General features: G+C 34.6%; 1 protein-coding gene across 1 annotated transcript; it reads right to left on the reverse strand.

Annotated features, from left to right (window-relative positions):
- Window positions 1-1,763: 1,763 nt before the first annotated feature.
- Window positions 1,764-19,123, reverse strand: LOC149410450 (cytochrome P450 9e2-like). The gene is made up of 10 exons (XM_089648251.1): window positions 18,885-19,123; window positions 15,663-15,812; window positions 14,986-15,149; window positions 12,993-13,114; window positions 9,205-9,423; window positions 8,533-8,764; window positions 7,591-7,812; window positions 7,044-7,144; window positions 3,162-3,330; window positions 1,764-1,936 (listed from the first exon to the last, which is right to left on the reverse strand). Exons 1-10 carry the CDS (start codon window positions 19,121-19,123, stop codon window positions 1,764-1,766), a joined length of 1,791 nt encoding a protein of 596 aa, XP_089504377.1.
- Window positions 19,124-27,254: the final 8,131 nt, after the last annotated feature.

Below are 27,254 nucleotides of genomic sequence, written 5' to 3' on the forward strand. Positions count from 1 at the left end.
TCTCCCAGACTTAACTTATTCCTTTAGTACGCATTATTGGCATTCACACCGTCAAGACACATACCACATAGTTCCTGTGAGCACTCAGGCCACTTGTCCATTTTGCTATCTACCAGGTTTAACTTATTGCTTTATTATGCATTACTGGCATTCACACCGTCAAGACACATACCACATAGTTCATATGAGCACTCAGGCCATAATTCCATTCTGCTATCTACCAGGTTTAGCTTATTGCTCCAGTATGCAGTATTAGTAGTCAGTACACCATCAAACCACATAAGTTGTTTTTTATATCCCAGCGCTCATTGTTTCATCAGGCATATAATAAAGAAGTCTATCCGTGCTACATATAAGAATGATAAATACTTTATTTAAACTATGCATAGAATAAAGAATCACGTAAGAAGTGCCTTGTTTACGTGCTTCATCAAACAAATATTTTCCTGTATTCTTTATTGTAGGTATGCAGTTCAAAATCGGTTTATTGAGCATAAAAATATAATATGGCTGTGAACCATCATCAGGGTCCTGTTTCTCACCAATAAAAGTACATCTTTTGTATAGAAAAATCGTTAAAATAGGTTTTTTAAAGGATTTATTATCTGAGATACGCGTTTTTGCGTTTCGTATTCAATACTAAACTACACGTTTTTACCACACACATTTGGAAAGTTATTATTGTACACGGAGAAAACTTACTGATATAAAATATTGTAAATTCATTAAAAATCTAATAACATTATTCGTTTCCTGTTAAAAGCGGGACTGCAGGCCTTTGATGGATGAGTTTGGATGAGAACAGATTTCATAACAAACGACGTGAAAGCACGTGATGGGGAAGTCGGAACATGTGTTCTAAAAAATTATAATGTTTTAGAATTGAACACATGTTAAAATATATTCCGAATGGCTAATGTTTTATTAGGAAATAGGCATGCAGTCACATTTTTTACAGTATTTTGAAAAATCGTTTTACTCCGTGTACTAAATAATTATTTTTTTTAATTATAGAAAGGGAAACAATTGGTTTGTCAAGTTATTTGCAAACTTTCTGCTATATTATATAAATTATATACGTTTTTAAATTACATACATTTTAATATGCAGGCTTAAAGACGAAGAAGAGCGATATACATAAGAGCAGGTATGCTATGAAGGCGTTTTCTCTTTTGCAGCACAAACTTTAAAATAATAATATCCAACGCATTCTGCACATCGTTGTATACGTCAGAACTGTGGTAGATTACACCCTATCCCACTGCATAACCACGGGAATGAGGAGAGTAAAAGTTTATTGGAGGTGGTTGAAAAATTGCTAGTGAGGGACTGTGAAGTTGAAGGCGAGTCGACTTTTAATGAGTAAGAGGGGCTAAAGTTCCTTTTTTTAGTTGAAGTTAGAACGACAGATTCACAGTCTTTAATTTCTAAATTTTCACCAACTTCGTTCAGAGGGGAATTTTTCAATAAACTCCTCCTACATAATTCACAAAATTACTAACAATAACAACAACAAGAATATAGAAAGTGACAGAAGAAAGAAGAGTTTATAAATATCTGGAAATCAGGGGCGAACAGTGTCTCCTGGAAGGACAAAGGTAGAAGAATCCTCAATACACAACACTTATTTTTGGGCAGAAAACAGAAAACAATTATTTTGTCTAATTTTTTGTGTAATATGGAATTATTGCATTGCACTACACCTGCATATATTATGGAAAAAACTATTATTATTACATATCATTTCTGTGTGTGTTGTGTATCTATTTGATATCCCTGTGTTTGACTCCGACCCAGAAGCCATTTACTGGGACGAATTTGAACGCAGCTTCAGAAGTCTTCATGGGGTAAGAGGTCTTGTCGGTAGGCACCAGTGTGAACTTCTGCAGAATCTGAAAGATGATGGCCTTGGACTCCATCAGGGCAAACCTGGAACCTGCAAACAGTCGAAGTTACACAATGAAATTATGAATAATTAGAATCTACTGTTAATATTATCCCAACTAATTTTTGAGTTATTATGCCACGTTGCGTGACCCTTTCTTTAGTCAACATTTCGGACAGCGTTACAATATCCATCATCAGGGCAGATGTGACGGACACTCGGACAGTTCAAAGCAAATGAAATGAATAACGATAACACGTGAAAAACTCAAATCATAATATACCCTACTGAAAATAGTTCAACTTTCAATAGCAATTCTTACGAACTCTATTATTAAACAAAACTCCGGCTCAACAAAACACTCGGACTTTTAATATAATAGATTGACAATGGGCGCTGATATCTTGTACTGCCGAGTTTATGTTACGAGTATGTTCTTCTTCAATGATTACTTACTTATATAGATTCAAAAGTTGTGTTGTTCTTACATAACTTTTCATAGTTTTGTCGTTAAGAAATTACTGCCTTATTATAATAAAAAATAGTATATCTTTTGCCATCAACTCCTTTGCAAATATTGAACATAATTTGTCTCCTTCTTTTCACTTATCGAACACATGTTTCTTAATTAATTAATAATTTATGAACTCCATAGACTCCCAGAAGGAACAATCATAAAAAAACTCAGCAAATCAATATGGACTCCGATTAGGAAGTTCCCACCTTATTTATCATGCACTCGGTTTCGATTGACGATTGATTTTATTCATTCATTTAACATATATATCCAGCTAACAATAAAACACCCTCATATAATTGAACCTTCTTCTTCTGGCGTTATTAAGATTAGATTGTTAATATTAATTTTAGTTGTAAGTTGCTAAATATGTAAATACTAGTATATACGACGTTAAGATAGTAGTTATAGGTCTTAGTCGTAAGTCACTAGATATAATTCTTGGAGATAAGTCAGTAGTTCTAGTATTAACTATTTAAGAAATATATTTGTACAGCGCCCTTGAGGCGATTTCTCACGAAAACGGCGCTATATAAATTAGCCAAATATTATTATTATTAAGCTAATAGACTAATGTTTAATGCCACTAATATTAAGGATTATTACACAAATATTTTAGCAAGTGCGCATTTATATTTGCGATCCCAAATTCATAATTTTGTATGTTTTTGGGATATTAGAAAAAACCAACGAATAGGAGGAATAAAAATTTAAGATTTCTCCATTCGTCATATTTAATATCTAAATCTAATCCCTTACCAATACAATTCCTAGGGCCAATTCCGAAGGGCAGATAGCTTAAAGGGTTGGTGGAGTCCTTTTTCTCGTCAGAAAATCTCTCAGGGTCGAATGTGTCAGGATTCTTGAAGTATTTAGGGTTGCGGTGGATATTACTAACGGGAATCCATATTCCATCACCAACGTTTAACTAGAAAAAATAGTTAGGTATTTGACAGTGACATCAGCTAAATAGTTATGTTATGACGGATCTTCTTGAGTCATATAATCGTAATTTCCAATACTCATTTCTTACAAAAGTTTTAAATAATCACACCTGCCATCAAGACCATTTAGTTTTGTAGGGTAACTTATAGGGAGTTCACATCTCCCGAAAATAACAATAATATTTACAGTTCCCCACATTCACGTGCGACTGGTAACATTACAACCTCGTGCGAGATGCCTCACGCGGAAATCTTCTCATTCTCTCTCCAGTGGTCTCAGCCGCCGGTTTGGCCCTAGATCTGTTTTGTTCATAAAATTTATTTAACGAGAGTTTTTTAAAATGAAAACAAATTTAAAATATTCGAATTCTGATTTTACACACCGAGAGTAATCACGCAACCTTGGGTTCTGCGGATTGGAGAAGTACAGAATCATCCAGCCAACAATCCATTTAAATTGGCGATAGTCACAATCCTCCAAAGTTTGTTTAGTAGATGATTACAAGAATCATAGTTAATCAACTGCCATCAAGACCACTTAGTTTAGTTTTTTTAATATATTCAATAATACTATTATTCAATTTATAAAAACAGTTTATTTATAAACAAGTTCTGCTATGTAATTATTATTACGTGTGACAGCTGTTTCGCCCTCTGAAGGCATTATCAATCTGTTTGAGCAGAACTTGTTTATAAATAAACTGTTTTTATAAATTGAATAATAGTATTATTAAATATATAAAAGAAATAATAATGGAGTTCTGCAAAATAAACTTAAAATCAATAAATAAAAAACATTAATCATTTATACTCTCTCGACACAGGTTTATCCTAGTGAGACAGACTTCGAAAAAAAAAACCTGTAAAAAAACTTTATATTGATAATAAAAAAAAAAATACAAAAATATGTTAACAATATAATTATTATTATTTTGGTAAACTAATGTTTAAGACAAGATTTTTTATGCATAGCACAAAGGGTAACAATTATTTTTCTAGCAATAATTATTAGCCTGAAACACTCATCCACATTGAAAAATCTCCTGATAAAAGATACATGACGTCAACGGGACTTGAACCCGTGTCCTTTCGATTTCCGGTCGACAGCTCTGACCACTAAGCTATGGCGGCTAGATATATTTTTTGGTAAAAAAAAATATTTAAAATTATGGAAATATGTTAAAATAAGGCTATGACGTAGAATAATATTCTATAAGTATATTGTTATTTTTTTTTGTAAATAATTGTGTTAAACAATAAAACGAAAAAGAAAAACAAATAAACTCTCGCAGGCGTACTAATAAAAAATTTCACTTCACAACTGTTTCGAAAACTTCTATTTCGAATTATTACTAATAAAAAATGTCTCGCATTTTGGCGGACTGGCGTAATTTTTCCGGGAATATGAGTAAGATGTCAGTTCTGATGTTTTGTTTGAGAAATGCGATTCAAAGCATGTTTTAGTTCATAATTTCGATTCTAATGATTCAATTATAATAATATAATTCTATTCAGTATTATATTATTATAATTTAACATATTTTTCTTTTGTCAGTTTTAACCCATTAATAATGTCATTTGGAAATGTTTCATGTTTTCGAAAAAAGCTAGGTTATTTCAGACGTATTATTTTTCGTATTTGAAATAAGCATTAACTTTGTGGCTCGCCATAATTTACAATAAAAATATATAAATTTTGTTTTAGACCACCTTATTTTAATTACACTCTACCGGTTTCGGAAGCAACATTCCTTCGTCGGGAGAATATTAAAACAGTTTTAATATTCTCCTGACGAAGGAAGGTTGCTTCCGAAACCGGTAGAGTGTAATTAAAATAAAGTGGTCTAAAAAAATTTATATATTTTTATTGTATATTATTTTTTAATCGCTTGAAGTCTCGAAAGCCCTTCTGGGCGGAAGGAGAGAGGCTCCTCCGATTACCTCTCACCCCAGAAGTGGAAACTTGAGTGGCAAACGGCCAACGTGGGAAATGCCCATCTCATACAGGACCCCACCGAAGGACCGCCATCAACAGGTTAATGGTGCTGCCAGACGCAAAGCTCACATCAAAAGTTAATGTACAGCGCATCATCTTTTCTACCGACACACGACGCTATCAAATATTTCTTCCTATGGTAGGAGAGGGGGTCAGTTGAATTCGAGAGCGGCCGAGGAACATAATTTCATCTGTCAAAGTGACAACTTTACTTACTGACAGCTTGAGCACGTTTTCGAAATGGATGATACTTGTCGCCTATTGCTGGATCTGTTGGACAGCTCATCCTCAGATGATGATGCCGCCAACTATATAATTATAAATGCTATTTATAAACTTTTTAGATTTTAAACAATCTGCGCGTAAATAGCGCATTTTCACATAACCTCTCCGTCGAATCAGGAAATTCGCAGTTCGCACGCCGATCGACGAAAGCGACATATAATAAATTATTGTAAAATAAGCTCAAGTCAAAGTCAAAGGGCGAAAATTTGTTTACTTCAAATTCAAATATTGATTATATTTATATTTTAAATATATGTTAAGTATGTTTGCCCAATAAAGTTTTTTTTTATGTTTCTAAATTTACTAGCACACATGACGATATGAGCTAACATAATAAATAAGAAATGCATTATTAGGCTGCTTATGTCATGGCTGTCAAAGGGAACACGGAACTTAGTCGGTAGCTCCGCAATTAAAATGACCCCCTCTCCTTTTTACGGCGGAGAGGGGGACGCATAACTTTTCAAATATCGCGTCGGGAGCGGTTACGTAAAATAAATTCGGTTAGCGAAGTTCAGAACCACACTTATAGCGCGTTATCTTTTTACGTGTGTCGGGTCTGTATGGGATTGTATGGCGAGCGCTATTGTGCTTTATATTATCTGTTGATGTGAGCTTTGCGTGTGGCAGCACCATAAGGTGCTCCAATAGTCGCTGTGCCCACATGATGCACAGATGGGGCCTTAAAGAGTCAATTATTTTAAGAAGAAGATTATTTTTTAATTGACAGTTACTGCGTGAATTTTATAAGAATCTCACCAAAGAGATGTTTTTTAATAACCTTATGCATTAACCTTATGCATAGGAATTGTAAATACAATTTCAAAATATATACGCGTCACAATGTCATTTTTTTGGTTATCGTCCGGAAATTATTATTATAATTTTTAATTGTATGAACAAGTTAAAAAGTGAATTGACAGTTTGCGAAAGTGTAGTCCCTAATTAAAAGAACTGTGTTTTTTAATATTTTAATTATGTAAAATTTCGATATAAACAATTTTGGTGACATTTTGTTTAAAATTTTTTCGTGTTTAAAATTAAAATATTGCAATTTTAAATACACGGTCTTTATAACTGTATCATACTTCGAATAAGAACTACCAACATTGTCTTCATTTTGTCACCGCACATTTTTATTGGCTAGTATCTTTATGTTTGATCGCAATATTCAACCCGAACTAAATGCAATCTCAACAGTGTCTTATATAAATATATCTTATTATTATTTTGATATGCGACATTTATTAGCTTTTTCTGCAAGTCAAGGATGAATATTTTATTTTTGGGATAAAACCTTAAATTTTAATATTTTATTGAAGACAATATTTCGTTTAGGAATCGCTAATATTGTCAACAATAATTAAATATATAACATTTTTAAAATTACTGAATAACCAGTTTAGTAAAACTTACGGTGGCTCCCGTTTTAGTGGAATCATTTGGGGGTGGCAGAGTATATTTCCTGACACACTCCCTGTCCAGTTGAATGAGAGGTGGCCACAACCTCAAAGTCTCTGTAAAGTTATTTTTATACAAAAGCACGTTCAAACATAAAAAAAGATCTATAAAATATAATAAAAATAAAATAAAATGTGGAACGCTTTACTATAAAAGTTTAAATATTGTCAACGAATTTACAGTCAACTTCATTTAATCAAATCACCAAAAAAAGTGAGAATCAATAAAATTATCCACTGAAAATGTATCTGTCAGTAACACGCACACTGCACAGCTACCATAACATCTTCATCAATTAACATCTTTCCCCAAGAATAAACTTCTTCATAAATGGAGACTACTCAAAGGAACAAAAATACAAATTCTGCAAAAAATTGTAAAATTACCTCAGACTCAATGAAAACTCAATTCACATTTGTATAAATTCGTGTAGTGATTTATAAAAGATAAAACAATAAGATTAAAATTAGTATAAAACTGAACTCCTCATAGTTTGACATACCTTTAACTACCATGTCCATGTACTTCATTGAATGTAGGTCTGTGTAGTTAACTTTTCCCCCACACTTGGCTGAATCTTCGTCTACTTCTGTTTGCAGTTTCTTTTGTATTTCTGGATTCACAGCCAGTTCGTGAACTGCAAAGCACATCAGGTTGGATGCTGTCTCAAAGCCACCCAGGAAGAAGACGACTGCCTGTGCGGTGATTTCATCATCAGTCCACTCTGGAAAAATATCAATCAAGATTTTTCCGCCATTTTACTTATAGGTAGATTGTGATCAATACTGAGAAAGCTGGTAAGACTATCAGGATAAAGATAGTAAATATCTTCAAACACAGAGCTGTTTTGAAAATGTCCAAAATTCTCGTGATAATAGGAAACTAAATGCATAATCTCTTATTTCCAACAAAACTATACAGTGCACTTCCACGTGGCATTAGACAGAACACAAATTATTCTAAATACAAATTAGACGACTTTATTAAAACCTGTTCATAAGTATGTATTTTCAATAATACAATGTTGATTTTATTTTATTTCATTGTAATGTTGTGTTTGTAAACTCCTTTTGTTATAAAGTGCGCTTGCCATCGACACAGGATTTCTTATTGAGACAGGCCAAGTACATCATCAATGTAATGCAATTAACAAAGTAGAAAAAATAACACTGAGTTATCAAAGTATAAATTTCCTGCCTTGATGAAATCAAGGCTTAGATAACTGAAAAATCATGCTGTTGAACTGGAAGACATCTACAACTTACCAATGACGTTCCTGGTGATCGATTAAAGGAATATGTCGAATTTGAAATCATCATGAGGGCAAAATGAATCAATTGGACAGGAATTATCGAAACCGTCTCCATAGGAATACATGAATAACGCTTACTTCAAAGGCAAATCAAATGATGCATAATCTTTTTCTAGGGTTTAGAAAACTTACTTCTTTTAACAGACTCCTGACCCGAAGCAGATTCCTGGACAATTTCAAACCTTGTCTTCGTTGTGTTTTCCACCTTGCCTCTGTGCTTCAGAGACCCTTTCTTGGCTTCCATCAATAGCTGGATCATGTCTGGCTTGAAGATGTGCTGTTCCTCGCGATACAACATTGTGGTTGAAACGAGGTTTCGGAAGAATGCACTACATTTTCTGGAGAGTAATGTGACACCCAGCAACTGAATAATCAATAAAAAACTTTTAGAATTTAAGATGACAATGGGAAATCAGAATATACCTAATGACGAGGATACAGAGAAAGGGCCGCCCTATCAAAAGTTGTAAACATTGGTTAATAACACATTGATTTGCTCATAAGACGTACTGTTGTGAATTCTTGGTAATACTATATGTCCAAATAAAATAATGTATACAGTCACTGATAGACTCAAAAAAACGTGAGCAAAAAATATTCGGTGTTGGAAAATCAGCTTTACGAATTTCTGACCGGCATGTTTCCAGTATCAACTATTTGCTTTCAAAGTTAAGGTTTCTGGAAACAGGGTTTAATTCTAAATAGCCATGCATAAAGAAAGAGTATAAAAAATTAGAAAAAAATTGGCAAATATTTTGTTTTGCATATAATATGATATGTTTACATTTTATTTAATGGGTTTACCTTCATAACAGTCGGCATGAATACCATGAGTAAGACTTTGACAAACACCCATCCTGTGAGGTCAGTAAATCCCTTTCCCATTTCATAGAACTCATTGTTCTTCTCCCTCAGAGAGTTGACCTTAATCCCAAAAGCGGAAGTAGCTATCACATCGTTGGTGTACCTCGTGATGATGTCCTTTAAGTCTAGTTCTATATATCCTTTGTCTAAAAACATAATGTCATATTGAGATATCTTAGAATTAGTTAGTTCTGTCAAAAGTAGAGGCATTATTTATTTATACTGTGTTTTACAGATGTTCTCAGTTGCGCGAGAACAACCCAGTTATAAAAACTCATTCAATATACAAATAGGTGCATAAATTTATGAAAACATACTAAGTCAAGGATTCGTAAAAATACAAAATTAACGACAAATAATACAAAGAGAGGCAAAAGATACAAGAGACAAAAATGTGATACACAATATAATTAGCTTAATATACATATATTATATATTTGAGCAATAACATCAGGACGAAAATGTCTACGTCAGCAAATTCTACCTTCTTATATAGCCGATACATTTGAGTCAGAAGACGTTAGTAGCATATTTCGGAGCTACCGATATTGAAGAGTAATGAGTACTACCGCAGTTTCATTTGAGCCATTCAGGGAAAATAGTTATTTTTTAATATGGATTTCAAAGATTTTAATCGACTGTCCATGTGCATAGAATGGTAAATGAAGCCAACGAGGAAACCGAATCCAACTATTTCCTAAGAAAGATCTTTTGAGAGGAGCTGGTTGTCTTCATCATTAAGACAGCTCCGGATTCCGATCCTACAAAAACCAGCTAGTTCCTGTCATGGTGATATCATCAATAATAATAATCTCTGGGGAAGCCATGAGTAAAGATTGACGGCTTAGCCTAATATTAGAATTATTTTATTTTATTAGTGTGATGTATGGTAATTAGGTTGAGCAGTTAATCGATAGATGGTGGTAGATATAAAGCCTACGCCAGAGGCCATCAGATGTCGTTAGAGTATAGCAGGTACTTGCGAGACAATATTATCGGAGAACAAACTGTGCTGAGAGATTTACCTGCCCTCGGGTAACGAACAGTGTAGTAAGCCAGACCTTTTATTGTAACGTAAATAAGCGCAATTATATATTAAGAACCTTTTAATAATTTAAAGTGTTCCCAACACCCGAATTCTGCATAAGTAAAGGCAGATATAACAACTGGCGCAGCCTTTTTAGTATAAACTGTGTTGAAAGTTACGAGTGTCAACAATAATTTGTACTGGGCACGAAAGACTAAGTCACTGGAGTGACTTGAAATTTTGAGCAAATAAAAATCTGAGGAGATTCGGCTCAGGATTAAGGAGAATCCTCGTAGCATTTGTTTCCGTGGCCATGGACTGTGGAGAAAGGAAGATTTGTTATTGTTTTTTAAGGATCAAGATAGTAATCAACAAGGAGACGATCCTGTTGTAGATTATTGGATCTAACTTTGGACGAACTGAGGACTGTTGGATTGGAGTATCGGACTTTTGGACTTTGAATCACTAAGAACTATTGGATTTTTATCAGAGGACGAAAAATCTGACCAGGAGAGACCAAAGGAACAAGATTCGAATGGCATCCGGAAAATTTCAAGAGCTCCTAAGATAAGTTTTCTGTTTTCTTTGAGAGAAAACAGAAAACCACTCGACCATCTCTCCGGAGACTGGGGAATATTTCGACTCCGGATAGAGCAATTTTTTGTGATCAATGATGAGAGAGCGAATGCAGAGAAAAAAGGGCTTTATTATCAAATCTCCTCGAATCAGAAACGTTAACCTTACTAATTAATCTGTGTTTTCAAATTAAAGTAACGGACTTCGCATTTGATAAACTTTTGGCGCTGCTAGACAAACATCGTAACAATAATCGGTATTTTTTTAAGGAAAGGGAGAATTTTTTTTTAGCGAGACAAAATCAAGGTGAAGCGATAAGAGAATTCGCTGTCAGACTTCGTTCTTTAGCAACGTATTGCCAATTTGAAACGAGGCTCAAAACAAGCTTATTGACAGTTAGAATTAGCAGATCTTTGTAAAAAGTTTACAACTATTAACACCCATTTAGGTTTGTTTGAATACAACAAATTGGTTTTTGGGTTTAAGTCAGCTCCGGCTATTTTCGCAAGAACAATCGCAAGTTGTCTACAAGTATTAAAAGAGGTAGCCTTTTATCTCGGCGATATTATTATTTCAGGAATCGATGAACTAGATCTGTATAATAATATTCGCGCTATCTGCGAGCGTTTGAAAGAATTTGGTTTGTGTGTCAATACTGAAAAGTGTGATTTTTTTATTAATTCTTTAGAGTTTTTGGGATACGTTATTTCGGGAAGGGGTATTCAACCTCAAAAAGATAAATTAGAAGCAATTAAGAATGCGCCGTACCCATCCGACGTGCATCAGTGTTAAGGAGTTTATTGGGATTTTTTATTTTTTATAGGAATTTTATACCTAATATGTAATGGGTACTCATAGAATTCTCACTAACTATTTTCCCAACCTTCCTCTTTAGCTCACAGACGCAAGCAGCGCTGGCCTCGAGGCCGTTTTAATGCACTTATTTGCGGATGGAACAATGAGGCCTATTTAATTTGCATCAAGAAGTTTGTCTAGTGCAGAAAAGAAATATAGCATACTAGATTTAGAAGCTTTAGCTATTGTGATTGGTTTGAATAAATTCTTCCAATACCTATTCGGTCGGGAGTTTACTTTATGCGCAGATAACATGCCTTTAATGAGGATTTTAGGAGAAGACAAACACATTCCGGTTTTAGCTGCCAATAGGCTACAGTGTTATGGAATCAAACTGGCAGGATTTTCATATAAAGTAGAGCAAGTTAAGTCATGTCATAATCATGCAGTTTTATTATCCGGCTTCCGGTAGAAAATTTTCAAAAAAAATTTGAAGATGATTATGGATCAGATTTTGTGTGTTATGTAGATAAATGCGAGCACATCGATGTCAAACTCATTTCCACAGCAACGGAGACAGATACGGTTATTCAGGAAGTTTTAACATGTTTGCGTAAGGGCTGGCAAAAAAGAGTTGGTCAAGGCAATGTACTGCGGAGATTCTGGGTAAAGAGGAACGAACTGACTATAGTCAAGGATTGCCTTTTCTTTTATTCTTTATTATATTATTCTTATTTTCTTTTACATATGTTTAAGTCGTCAGCAAACAGCAGAACTTCTACATCATTAAATTGATGAACAATGTCATTGACGAATAACAATAATAATACGAAAAATATTAAATATTTTGGATTTTTTGTATTTAATATGCTTATATAATGCACTTGCCTAATGTAGATTGACTAGATGATCATTTGTGGAAAAGTGGGTGGAAGGGTTTAGTTTTTCCTTTGGGAAAGATTTAACCCGAACATAAAGTCGGAAAAGAATTTTAAAAAAATATCGGGCCGAAGTGGGACCCTTGAGGAACCCCACTTATGGCCTCAAATATATAAGATTGTACAGAATCTACTTTTTGATTGAGACCAAGAGATTCAGATATGTAATTTTCATAAATCATTAAATTACTTAAGGTAGAGCGACCTGTGATGAAGCCATTTTGGTTAGGAACAACAATGTTGTTTGGAGTTTTTCAATGATACCTAGCTTTAATTTCTCAAAAAGTTACGGTAAAGCAGACATTTATCTACCTGTACTGAAGAAAATATCACTCTTACATTAAATTTATCAAATAAGAACGTTACATACTTTTGCTTTTTGGCGTTTTCATCTCGGCGTCGATGTATGACATCATCTCATCTCCGCACTCGGTGACAAGATCAAAAATTGCCTTCATCTTGGAGTTGGTGAAAGCAGGGCTCAGGGTAGCCCTCATGTTACGCCATTTTTGACCTGAAAAAATACTGTGATCTAGATTTTTACAACAAAATTAATATACAGGGTGTCCGGGCTGAAAGTGCAGTAACTTCGGGAGGTGATTCTACATGATGGTAGAAGTAAAAAATTTAAATAACTTTTTGAAATTTCAACTTTTAGATGTACTTTTCAGCTACAAATGAAAAATTGCGCCGGGCGGCGTGTGCGTACTGCATTATTATTGCTTTTGGATCATTTGAAACCGACCGGCCGATCCTAGAACTAACACCCGCTACCCCCCTTTACGGCGCTTTACAGCTGGTAAGGTAAGGTGATTTTTTTACTTTAAAGAAATATTATTAAAAAATACCTCACATGTATTCACTATACATGTGGGTTACACAACTTGAAGAAGGCCTATAGGCCGCCCGTTACGTGACAAGAAATTCATTCATTAATCCTTCTGAAAGCTGATTACTTAAATGATCGTTTCATTCCGTGAAAAAGATAAGGATTTGTAATCCACATTTACGACAACATACTTACAACATACCTCTCAGCGACGAAAACTTCAACGAATACCTACAGTTGAAAGACATCAACAAACTTTATTTGAAAACCATCGTGTTCAACCCCTTCAGAAGATACCTTACTGTCCGAGGAAACAATTTGGTGAAAAATACTTTTCCACATTGGGGGTGTACCGGACTGCAGGTGGATGTAGCTAAATAATTATTGAAATAATTAAGGAAATTAATATTTTCTGTTATCACACATTTTACGACGCCGAATCCTTTATTAGGCTTATCACCGGACACGTATCATGTGTCAAATGGGATTTAACGGTTGTAATTAAATTTTGGTTAATATTCTTATTCCTTAATGCTCTCATGTATCCTGTTTAGAGATAATAATAATTGCTGCACATTAACACGTGTAAAAACAATCTAAATTAATAATTCAAATCAAAACAAATCTATTAAAAAAAAATTACTACTGGCGGACGAAGACTTCATCATGAAATTTGGTATCAACAGGATGGAGCACCACCACATTTTGGACTGACCGTTCGTCAATACCTAGACGAACAATACCCATATCGTTGGATTGGACGTGGGAGTCATTCGCCTTGGCCCCCCGCGGTCTCCAGACATGACGCCGTTATATTTTTTCTTTTGGGGTGCGATGAAGAAAAAAGTTTACGCCAAAGAAGTAAATACTGTCGAAGAACTTCGGTTACGTATTCACCAGATGAAATACGCAACAACGTACGAGTTGTAAATAATATCACTTTACTTGCTGCAAGCTGAAGGTGGACATGTTGAAAATCTATTAAATTAGTAAAAAAGCGATGACATAAGTTTTTAATAAGTAATTAGTAGTTTTTATCGTTAAAAGTGTAAATTCGTGTTATTATTTTAGTTCAGTTCTCTTTGTTATTCGAATTTGGTTTAAAACATCATCAAACAGACGATTTTGAAGCACATTGGCAAATAATAAACAACGTCACCAGTCTCGTGCTCGACAAACACACAGCGAATTTATAGGCTAAGTGTGTACCACCACTAAGGATTTGTATTAGGTATGTCTTTTTGTATGGAAAAAAAAGTTAGAATTTCGAAAAAGTAATTTGTCTTTTTTGCTCCTACCATCATTTAGAATCACCTCCCGAAGTTACTGCACTTTGACCCCGGACACCCTGTGTGTGCTCAGGAAAAACAACAGCAGCAAAATATTATATATATATGTATTTTTGAAAATTTTGGCCATAGAACCCGAACTTCACAAAAATGCTTTGTAGCCATTACCATTGTCTATTATTTTTGTTTTGAGCTTTGGTCTGGCGTGATGGAATTTGAACAAAACAGATAAATTTAATACAAAAGGAAAAAATATGAAATTCGCACCTTTCAGCGTTGTCAAGTTGTTGCCAAAAAGCGGATCCATCTCCTCGTCTATAGCAACGGTGTGATCCTGGAAGCTGACAAAGTCCCTGATGGTGATCTGTTTGATTATCGCTAAATCAGTGACCATGACAAAGGGCCTGGTGAACTGGTGAATTCCTACGTATCTAAAAATACATTTCTTTTTATGATTCAATTTTCTTGTCGAGAATTGTTCAAAATTACTTCACATCATCGGTGAAACAAAGTGCTGCATTTAAAATAGGATTTTTTGTGTTATTCATTTTATGATTAAGGACTTGCTGGGTTTTCTGGTCCGGAACGTATGTCTGCTGTCTCGATGGTAAATACTACCACGTAACCAAAGATATAATGTAATTTGTATATCTGAAAGGCCTAACCCTACCAAACCACATTTAACTACTATCACCGTTGTCTCAGAAAAATATTGAAAAATTCATTTTAAATTGAATTGTTCGTTACACGAACGCACTGCGCTTCAATAGTGGGGCATAAAAATAGGCTGCATAAATTTTTGTAAAATTGAATTCTGAAATATTTTTCTTGTGCAAAATTATACATGTTATCATCATAGTATATATACATATCAGATAGTTGTACCAATATGAGGATTGAAAATATGAAGACATAAATTTCTCCAAATTAACACAAACACTTACTTTTCATCAGGGAAAGCGTCATAGAACCGCTTGGTCAGCGAACTGATGTGTTCTCTCTTAGTGAACACCTTGAACATGTGACCAAAGAAAGGAATAGTAATAGGGAAGCTTTTAATCCCTTTGCTGGGGAAATAGTTGTTCACCCTTCTTCTGTATAAAAACAAGGCAAATAACAGCCACACGATGAACGCTGTCCATTTGAAGCCCAGATAGCCAAAATATATAATAGCAAGGAATATCACCAGAATGGACATCATCTGAAATATTATAAAAATCATTTAATATTTGTTAACTGTGTACAATGAAACTCCATTCTATCCGAGAGTTCTTATCCATAAAAATATAAGAATTACGATGTTCGTGATATCATCTCTTCTTCAAAATTCAAATTCTCTTCAAAATATTCGCATATTTCAGAACACCTTAGTAACCTTCACTGGCTCAAGTGCACTGAAAGAATCCAGTATAAATTGTGCTGGATGGTGTTTAAATCTATCAATGAAATGGCCCCACCCTACATCTCTGAACTATGCGTCCCGGAAAACACTGGTCTGAGGCAGTCAACTCTTAGATCAGCAATATCAGCAGCTGTAGGCAGACTGATGGAACCTAAGCGCAAGCCAAATACTAAGTTTGGTGATCGCGCTTTCGGAGTATCAGCGCCGAAGGCTTGGAATAAACTCCCTCCGAAACTAAGATCCATAACAAGTTCAACAGAATTCAGGTCTAAAATAAAAACTTACCTTTTAAACTGTCATATCCTTAAATTAAATATACCATTCCTGAGAGAATGTCCAGTTATATCCAATTAACAAATAGTTAATGTTAATTAAGTGTTAATCTCAAGTGACCTAGCAGGTAAGTATTGTACTATATATTATCTCCATATATAGTTAGTAATAACATAGATCATTGTAGAAATGCATTATAAATTTGTACAGCGCCCTTGAGGTGATTTTGCACAAAAACGGCGCTATACAAATCATCCAATTATTATTATTATTATTTTCTTGTCCTATTCGGGTTGGGAAGGTATAGCTTTAACATGGAGCCTCCAGGCGTCCCTGTCCTGGGATACTTCAGTGGCCTCCGTCCTATTACTGGCATATTCCGTCCTCACTTATCACTAGAGCTGCTTTCCCCAGCATTTCAAATTACTAAGTTTAAAACCGTCAGCAAAACTTTACTAAGATGATTAGTAGAACCTTCGCGGAAATTTAAAATCAACTTTAAAAATTGGATGAATTATTCAAATTCTATGAAACAACCCGCCCTTAATTCTTGTTTTGTATATTGGTTTCGTAAATCGTGGATTGAAATTATACAACATTCGCAAAACTATATCGAGAAACAAAACTTTGAAAATAATGTAGCAATGGGGTCAGTATATTTAGAACTTACAGAGTGTATGAGATTGCAGTGTATGATTTGATTACTATTTATTTACTAATCCATGCATGTTCTTTTCTATTATATTTTCTCTTATCTGTGTTTATTTTGTTTATAATTATTTATTGTTTATATTTTGTTATGCTTGTTTATATTTTCATCCGTATGTTGACACTTTTATTTATTGTTATGAAATTTAATTTTTAATTTCTCTTTTATGTATTCAATTTACAAAAAAAAAGTATATCTATACTGTACTGGACATCTACGCCAGTGACATCGACTGTAAATGCCGGTTTCCTCTCGGGGGTACCTTGGGTAAGGATTTGCAAAGAAACACAACTTGCCAATGTCGGACAACTGACTTGTTGGGCCTGTTGTTTGCATATTTATTGAGTTCAAATTCAACACGTGTTAATTTACAGCAATTATATTACTTATCTCTAAACAGGATGCATGAGAGCATTAAGGAACCAAGAAAAATAACCAAATTTTAATTACTACGGTTAAATCCCATTTGACACATGATAAAAAGGGATTCGGCGTCGTTAAATGCGTGATAACAGTAAATATTCATTTCCTTAATTATTTCAATAATTATGTGTGTACATCCACCTGCTGTCCGGTACACCCCCAACGTGAAAAAGTATTTTTCACCAAATAGTTTCCTCGGACAGCAAGGTATCTTCTTAAGGGGTTGAAGAACTAAGGTTTTCACAGGTTTTCACATTAAGGTGTGTTGTTATCTTCCAAGTATAGATATTATTTGAAGTTTCTGTCGTTGCTATGTTGTCGAAAAAGTCGATTAAAAATCCATATCTTCTTCACGGTATCAAGTGATCGTTAAAGTAATCGTCCTAAATATTTCAGAAGAATGAATGAATATATCTCTTGTTAAGTAATGGGTGGCCTTGGGGCCCTCTAACCCATTATCGAGTTATGTGACCCACATGTCAAGTGTTTGCATGTGTGGTATTTGTTTATAATAAACAAATCTTTCGTTTGTAGTTCAAGTTAATGAATAATTGTTATTGTTATTACTATCTCTCATGTGACCTTCTTTAATTGAGTTTATCTGAATCTTATCTGGTTTCTTATTATTTAATCCAATCTTTATTTAAACGTTATCACGCCTTGTGTGTTTTTATTCCTCGACTCAGAAGATGAAGTTAGCAGCTTGTACAGCAACAACCTTTTTCTTAAACGATTTCCACTCTCGTGCCATTTGTATAACTTCAACAATATTTTTAGAGACGAAGTAGTGGGAATTACAAATGATTCTCTCAGTATCGCAATGGCGTCAGGATATTTACTTCTTCCGTATTGCGCGCCAGTAAACTTAGATTTCGTCATATTGTATCTGTATGGTTTTTCCAGGTGATTCTCCTCCAGCAGAAATAACTTTTTCTGGTCTTCTGTTTTCATTTCCATCTGGAGAAACATTTCTTTCATGTTCGCAGCAACGGCAATTCTTTGTCCCGTATCTAGGAACCAATTTGAGTCTCTCCATTGTTTATATTGGAAGATTCCTTCAAGCACAACTGCCGCGTGCACAATCTCGTTATTATTGTTTATTATTTCACGGTTTGTGTCTTCGTGCGCCGTTATAGGCTTGACATAAACATTTTCTTCACTTGTTTCTTGAGTGACAAAGTTATCACCATTATTTCGTCCGATTAATGTTATCTGCTCAGAAGTCGACGGTAACTGTGGAATGTCCATCTCAGCCGTGAATCCATCTGGCGTAATCTGCTGAGGTGAGAACGAAGTCTGCAGGTTATCCTCAGCCAGTATTGTGAGGGTGGTCTTCCAACCACCATTTGCACTCTGTACATTTTCTTCATTTTTGTGAAGCTGCCGCACAAGGGTAGCTGTGGCTTTTCTATCACAGCCGTGAAATCCTCTCCCGGATCCTGAGGCGCGAACGGTGTCTCCGGTATATCCTCAGGGGTTAACGGTAGCTGTGGCTTTTCTATCACAGCCGTGGAATCCTCTGGCAGATCCTGAGGTGGGAACGGTGTCTCTGGTATATCCTCATGCAGTAGTGTGAGGGTGGACTGTGAAATATTCATTTCCTTAATTATTTTAATAATTTTGTGTGTACATCCACCTGCTGTCCGGTACATATACTTCGGTATAAGTATTATTACGCGTAACGATAATGCCTTCAGAAACTGCTGTCACACCTAATTATACAGCAGAACTTCTTTACAAATGAACTGTTCTCTTTTTAAATTGTGATTGTGTGAAAAGCAGTTCTACTAATTAAACTTGATAACAATAAACAGATTAAATTCATAACAGAATTATACAAACAACAGATAAAGTAACTTATGACATGTCAGAAAAACACTATTTTATGAACGTTTCATATTTATTCCGCTCGAAATTTAATATTGCTCAATTACTCGTGAGGGAACACGGTCGAAAAAAATTTGGTGTTATTTTCAAGAAATCTGATTGATTACTGTTTATTTAAATATACTAGCTAACTTGTACCCGGTGTTGCTCGGCTCTTTCTTCGTTCATCACTGATGTCTCATTTTACCTCAAAAAATTAAGTGATTCGTGTTTTTCTCAAGCGTCCGAGACTTTTTATGCTTTTCACTTCGTGTTTTATGCTTTTCACTTCGTGTAAAATGCAAGAGTCCTGTGAGACTGAATGGCTTTCCAATTTCTATAATATTATATTGTGAAGCTGAAGAGAGTGGGGAATAAAATGGGATGGGAAAGAGGAAAGTAGTAAAAAAACCCGGCTATTCATATCTGCTCACTAAACAAGCAACGAATTGATTCTATTTTTCTATTGAATATTACAAAACATATTTGAGTAAACTCTAGGTACAGATTCTTATTTCACAGCAATTTCTCAATAAGATAAAATCATAAATTGAATTATAAGAGTTCATAGAACAGAATTAAGTAAAATTTATTAATACATGAAAATGACAATTCACGTCGAGAATTTTACCTACAGCGCATTTTAGAAGATTTTTCTATCTAACTATTATCATTAATTGTTAAAAAAATTCATTCCTTGGCAGAATCCGAAACAAAGTAAATAAAGAAACATGTCAGATAATATATAATACAATTATATCACCACATTTTATGTTCAAGTATTCTTTTTCTCTCCAAAGAAAGAAAATGAAGAAAAAAATGCAAATACTGCAAAATATAGCAATGCGAATACTCAAGCGCAACATATACACACAGATAAGTGACATGTTAAATGAGCTAAATTTGATGACGGTAAAACAAACCATACATTTTATGTTTTTTACATAATATTAAGATAGGGATGATGTCTAAGGAACTGAATAGAAAAATAAATTACAATCACGAGATACACGGACACGGGACGAGAAATGCAAGGAAAATCAGACTGCCAAAAAGAAAAAATCTAGCACCCAGAAATCTCTCATGTACCAGGCCGTCCAACTGAATAACAAAATCCCGAAGAAAGTTACTGAGATTGAGAAGATGGTTAAGTTTAAAGAAGAATTGAGAAAACATATTTTCCTCAAATATTGATGTTTTTTGTGAAATATATAATACGTATTTACATTTAAATATTTAAAGATCCATTGTTTGCCAATTACTGTAATTTTTTATATGTTTCTAAAACTATTAGCACACACGACGATGTGAACTAACTTAAGATTAATAAATAAATAGATTTTTATTGCTATAGATTTAAGTGCGAAAAAAATCCTTCCAAAATATCCTTCTTTAAACTTATAAAATAATATTATTGGCTATTCGATAACCATTTACAAAATACAAAAATACGAAAAAAAACAGTTGGCAAAAAAAACATATACCTTTGATTAATTATTATTTATTATCCTCATTTGAAACCCGTATTAATTATTGTACCTCTATACTTAATTGAAACCAATATTATTTATTAATTGATAAATGGTGTAATTCTATGATACCTTTGTGGCCCAGTGGCGGCCAGCTAATATGTGCTCCCGAGCGCCGAACAACCAACAAGATTTCCGACATGACTAATCACAATACGAAACTCGGTTCGGTTATAATATCTCATTCAAAAGGTACCTACTTATTAAGCGCGCTTAACTTGCAGACCGACATTGACTTGTTCCTATGTTCGTAGCAGTTCGTTTTCGATTGCGATCCAAAATTTAACTGCCTTGTCGCATATTCTGTGGAACAGTCGAAAGCGTGGGTACATACCAGTTCATACTATTCTTTGCAAATAATACCATATCTTGGACGGCGTTCGGGGTTTTACCACCACATCAGAAGGAACGGTTTATTCAGTAGAAAGTTAAACTAAAACGCGCATGTTTAATGTTATTGTCGATATCGTGGTTTCAATTTACCATCTGCTATTTTCAGCGAATGTTTCGCTTCTTCGATACAAGCATTTAAGATAAAATTTGTCATTAAGAGATGAGTGATGGTCAGATTACTTATTATCAGTTTAGTCAGTACTCGCCGTTGCCGGGCACGGTCTGTTGAATTAAAAAAAATTCTTACTCTGTGAAAGTTTTTAAGTTTAATTGCAGGTTATATCGATCTTGTATATCAATTATTAATAAGGTATATCAATTGCAGGTTATACTAATTTATGATTACTTTTGTGTTTGTTCAAAGTATAAATTAAGAATGTGAAATACATTAAGAACAATAGGTCGAGTTTTGAAAACAAAGTGATAATAAAAAATGCCGGTCCACCTAAAATCTGAACTGATAATAAAACAAGAGTGAGAATCTGGATCGAAGAAGTTTACTCGATCATTTGACAAAACAATGTATAACAAAGCTTCGTAGCTCTGTGCATGTGATCAATTGAATAGTTTATTTTGTTTTACGTATTTAATTTACGATGTTGATTCAGTTTGGACAATCAACGGTGTTACTGATGTAACTTACCTTTCTTAAAAAATCTAAAAACATAATTCTTGTCATTTACATTTACAAAAAGTTTTGAGCTTAAAGGTTTTAGGAAAAGTTGACATCAGAATGCAATTGAATTCAGGCTACCGTGCCTAAGTTAAACACCATAATGAGCTATTTAATAAAAATCGATACAGGTCAAATTTCCCAGAACATGATTTCAATGTGACGTTTAAAACGTATGACTTCCTAAATAAAGTTCAGTAAAAGTGAACTCTGTGCAATTTACGCCCGCGACGATTTTTCAAAAGCTAACGGCGCTTTATCAATTTTACAAATTTTTTATAGTACTTGTTTATTAGAAGACTTTCCCGAGACTGTGAAATTACTAAAACTTTTGTGCACCATTCATGACCTTTGGAATGACCTCAGTTGAAAGCTAAAGATGTTTCTCAACGTTAAAAAGAATAAAATCTTTTTTAAACACGTTGAGCCAGGACAGACTAAACGCACTATCAGTGTTAAGCATTGATAGAGGTCTTCGCTAAACAAAAGGAGCAGAGAATAGAACTTCTTTATAAATAGGTACGTACCTTTATTTAATTTATTTTATGACTTAATGTTGTAATCCGGTGAACCCCCATATATTTTGACCACCGGCCGCCACTGCTTTGTGCAATGAATCTTGATAAAATTGTTCTCGTGTCAAAACTCAAAACAGGAAAAATAATAACTAAATGTTCACCGGTTCCAGTTCCAATGAAATACTGACTAAATGAGCAACTTGAATATCTAATTATAACATTGAATGTACTTGAAAATTAAACAAGTTAATACAAAAACACACTTTGTAATACACCACTTTTATTGGACTATTTCATCATTCATTGAATGCACGTGTAACTTTAACAAGTCGTAAATTATAAATTATGCGTATAAGATCTCCACACGTCAGATATAATGTAATGCCCTCGCTATATTTATTTATTAATTGTCGGAAATCGACAGTTTACATTTAATCAGTTTGTACATAAGTATTATATAGCCAAAATAAAACAAATTATGGATTTCCTCCTTGTGACTTTGCCTCTACTGAGACAGCATAATACGGAATAAGTAAATTAAATTTGTTAGAAAGGAATATGACTTAAAAAATTTATACAAAACAAAAGATTATATAAAACGAAAAATTTACAAAACAATACATTAATCAATACATTTATAGCCATGGAGAGGTTGTAGATATAAATCAAATCAAAATAGAGATATAAAAAATAGAGACATAAACATTATTCATAAACCATCAGAGAAATATTATTTTATGGACCTCTTGTATTTGGTAAGTTATCAACCTTGGATAATATGCTATTCTAATTATTGCATAGTCTGTTCAGGCAAGAATTCTGCTTAGAGTTCGTTTTGCATTGATCAACCCTGAACAGGACACAAGAGCGTGTTGAACGCGCAGGTACATTGAATGGAATCTTGTTTAGCAACTCTGGGCATTGAATATTATTGTCTAATTTATACAGGAATAGTGCATCCTTATGATGCCTCCATACACTCATTGAATCAATTTTAAAGTATGAAGTTGCACCACAGACATATATATTGTCTATGAGTTGCACACATATTCACACATTCTACCTACATAAAAATGTTTCACGGCCCTTTTCATGCGGAACCATTGATTTTGTCATTAATTATATAATCTATTCGGGTGTAACTATTGACATTACATATTTTATAACAAAAACACACATTTATAATACACCACTTTTATTGAACTAATTCATAACGAAGCTTGAGCGAAACCTAGTTAGCTGTTTTGTATTAATTCAATAAAAGTTATGTATTACGAAATGACATTTTGTATTAAAAAGTGAAAATTTCAAAACTGAATTGTATACCAAATGCCAATCAGAAATAATTTAAAATTAATATACAATTGCCTAAATTTAGGTGACAGTTTTTGCCAATTTATAAAAAAAAGTTATGATTTAAAACTAACTAACTAACTAACTAACCATCACGCCGTTTAACTGCAGGGGTAGGCAGAGAGGACGGACCGCCAAACAACTCGGTCTTGGCACACACTCCTTGCCTCATTCACATTCATACATCGTCTCATACATACTCTTCTATTATTCTGACTCTTGACATGGCCCGACTCGAGTATCTGATTCACTTGATCGTGCCATGTCTTCCTCGGGCGTCCCCGACTTCTGCTACCATTCGCATTTGCATCATATATCCTCCTTACGCTCCTATCTTCGCTTATTCGCTCTACATGCCCAAACCATCTAAGCGTCCCTTTCTTAATCTTACTCATTACGCTTACATCAGCCTTGCACTCTTTGCGGATCTCCACATTCCTCACACGATCAAACATGGTTTTACCACACATACGCCTCAGGGATCTCATTTCAACAGCATTCAATCTACTTTCATCCTTTCTTTGCCAGTTCCATGCCTCACTTCCATACATTAGGGTAGGTACCAGCACTCCGTTGTGGACTGCTAACTTTGTTTCTTTGGACAATTTTTTGTTAGCGCCAACGGCGTTCAGTCCTCCATTAACGGAATTACCTGCATTTACCCTTCTTTCAATATCTCTGTCAGCCTTCCCATCTCTCAACGTACAATTATGGGATAAACTATTTAAGCAGTTTATACTCGTATGTATCCGTATTAATATTAAGTTTGAATTGATGAATTGTTGATGGAAATCTCCATCGCTCGAGTGAGCATAATAAAATGATAAAAACATAGTTGCTAAACTATATTAGGCCAGTGCAATTAGCGCCAAAAAGGGGGTCGCGATCGAAGTAATTCCGGTAGTCCCAATTTTTTTATATGTTATATAAACTGATCCCCTGATGTAAAATCTGAGTTTCCGACCTTGGCACACCTGTGCTCGCGCCGCCATTTTGAAAAAACTGACCAAAATTGGGCAAAAATCTAGTTTTTCCCAAATATCTCATTTCCAATGCAAATTTCGGCTAAAATATCTTAACAAGTACAATAGAACATAAAATAACCTACAACTTTTGTGAAAACAAATTTCTTCTATCTCTAATAGGTACCGAGGTAGAAAGTCTTAAAGGTGCGTATATTTTTGAAAAAACAAGTTTTTTGCGCGACTAGGTTTGGTTTTTTATAAATTCCTCGTTTCCAGTGCAATTTCATGAAAATTTTATTGATACCAATTATGTAGAACATAAAATTTCAAAAAAGCTGTGCAGTTTTTATGTTTAGGTATATAGTTTTTTTTTACCGATATAAAGAATAAACAAATCTAGGTAGGTACGCACAGAAAATCTATCACGGTTTATTATCACGTTATTAGATTTTTGTTTGCATTTTTAAATACATACATCTATAAATTTACTAGAGGGCACTTCGGTATGGGGGGGCTACCCCCCACCCTTCTACTCCACCCCTCCGGTTCCCATCACGGACTGTTCCATCCTTCGTTGGACTGCTCGAATCGTTTATCTGCATAACATTTGTGGGGGTATCGAGTCATTCTGTGGGATTGAATCAGGAACGTCAGAGCAACATGTAGAGATAAGGCCTACAAGAATTAAGAGGGATGATCGAGACGTTCCAAACTCTCATTGATTGATTTGCTTGCCATGAACCATTTCCTAAAACAAACGTGATTATGTCTATTAGCAGTGGCACAATCGGGGATAGCAAAGTCACTTGTCACATGGCTGAAAAGATGGGGAAATTAGCTATGTCTAAAGTTATCAACCAGAACTTTGGAAACCTAAACTTAAAACGTAATGATGCGATAGTTTCTCTTGCGGCGGTGACCAGCAGTGTCAAAAATCAGGGTGTGACTATGGCAATAGATCCATCAATGCTATTCAATATGAACTCTCTCCTGTACCATTGTCTCTTTTCTCAGAGGAAGGCATGCGCAAAGGAACGAAGTCTATATTTTATCCATCATTCAACCCTCTATCAAATAATACAGAACTGGGAAGCAGTAAAATACACGTAATTGATAGAGGATATTTACTGCACAAAGTTGTATGGAGTCGTGCTCAACCTTTTTCAGTAATTTTCCAGCAATATGTCAGGTATGTACAAAATCATTATGGATCCAATGCAGTAGTGGTATTCGATGGATACCCAGATTCTATGGAAAAGAAAAGCACTAAAGGGGTGGAAAGAGCACGGCGTGCCAGAGTTACAACTTCTGCTGAAGTTTTGTTTTTTGAAAGCATGCACCCACAAGTGCCACAGGAAAAGTTTCTGGGAAATGAGATCCCTACTCAGAACCTCATTTGCACGATCCCACATAACGACAGTACAAGCTGAAGAGGATGCTGACGTTCTCATAGTGAACACAGCAAATTCGTTGTCATCTCAACATGATGTAGTCATAATCGTTGGTCAGCATATTGATCTGCTGGTACTCCTCACAGCTCTTTCACCTCCCAACGTATATTAACAAAAAGTTGGAAAAGGTAAATCACCTAACGCGTTGTACTCGAGCAAATGTTTTAAACACATTGAAATAGTTGAAAACATTTTATTCCTTCATGCCATAAGTGGTTGCGATACAACTGGAGCTCCGTTCGGTCAAGGCAAACACAAATTTTGTAATATTCTTCTCAAGAACCACTCAGTGAATGAACTTGTTCGTGTATTTCAAGACCCAAAAGCAAAGACAGAAACAATCACTTTGGCTGCCGAACAACTATTTGCACTATTGTATGGTGGCAACGAGAAATCAAATTTGGAAAATTTAAGGTACATAATTTTTGTCAAAGGAGTAAAAAAGAACGAATTCAATTTATCCAGGCTACCACCCACCAAAGATGCAGTCCAGCAACACGCTTCAAGAACATACTTGCAAGTGCAGACTTGGCTTGGTCACGATAAAGATCCGACTGAATGGGGGTGGAAAAAGGATGCTGTTGGGTTACTTACTCCAGTAACAATGTTGAAGGAAGCTGCACCTCAGGCCTTGCTGAACTTCATATCATGTCAATGCAAAAAAGGTTGCGCTGGAAAGTGCACCTGCAGAAAGTCGGGTTTGAAATGTTCCCTACTCTGCATTCATTGCAATGGCAACTCCTGCAAGAATGCTGTAGAAGCCTTCGTTGATGACGATGACGAGAAATATGATGACCCAGTCGCCGCAAATTTGGGTGATGAGACAAATGAAGAAGCTATTCAGGGCCAGAAGTAAGAAACTATAGTCAAGGGCTCGTACTTCTGTCTAAACTGATCTACCATTAATTTTATTTTTTGTTATGCTGACAACTTAACTAATAAAGAAAAGAATGTCAATAAATGTTAATTTTACGAAAATAC

This window comes from Hesperophylax consimilis, chromosome 27 (genome assembly GCF_061612785.1).
Source record: "Hesperophylax consimilis isolate HC1 chromosome 27, BYU_Hcon_1.0, whole genome shotgun sequence".
NCBI lineage: Eukaryota > Metazoa > Arthropoda > Insecta > Trichoptera > Limnephilidae > Hesperophylax > Hesperophylax consimilis.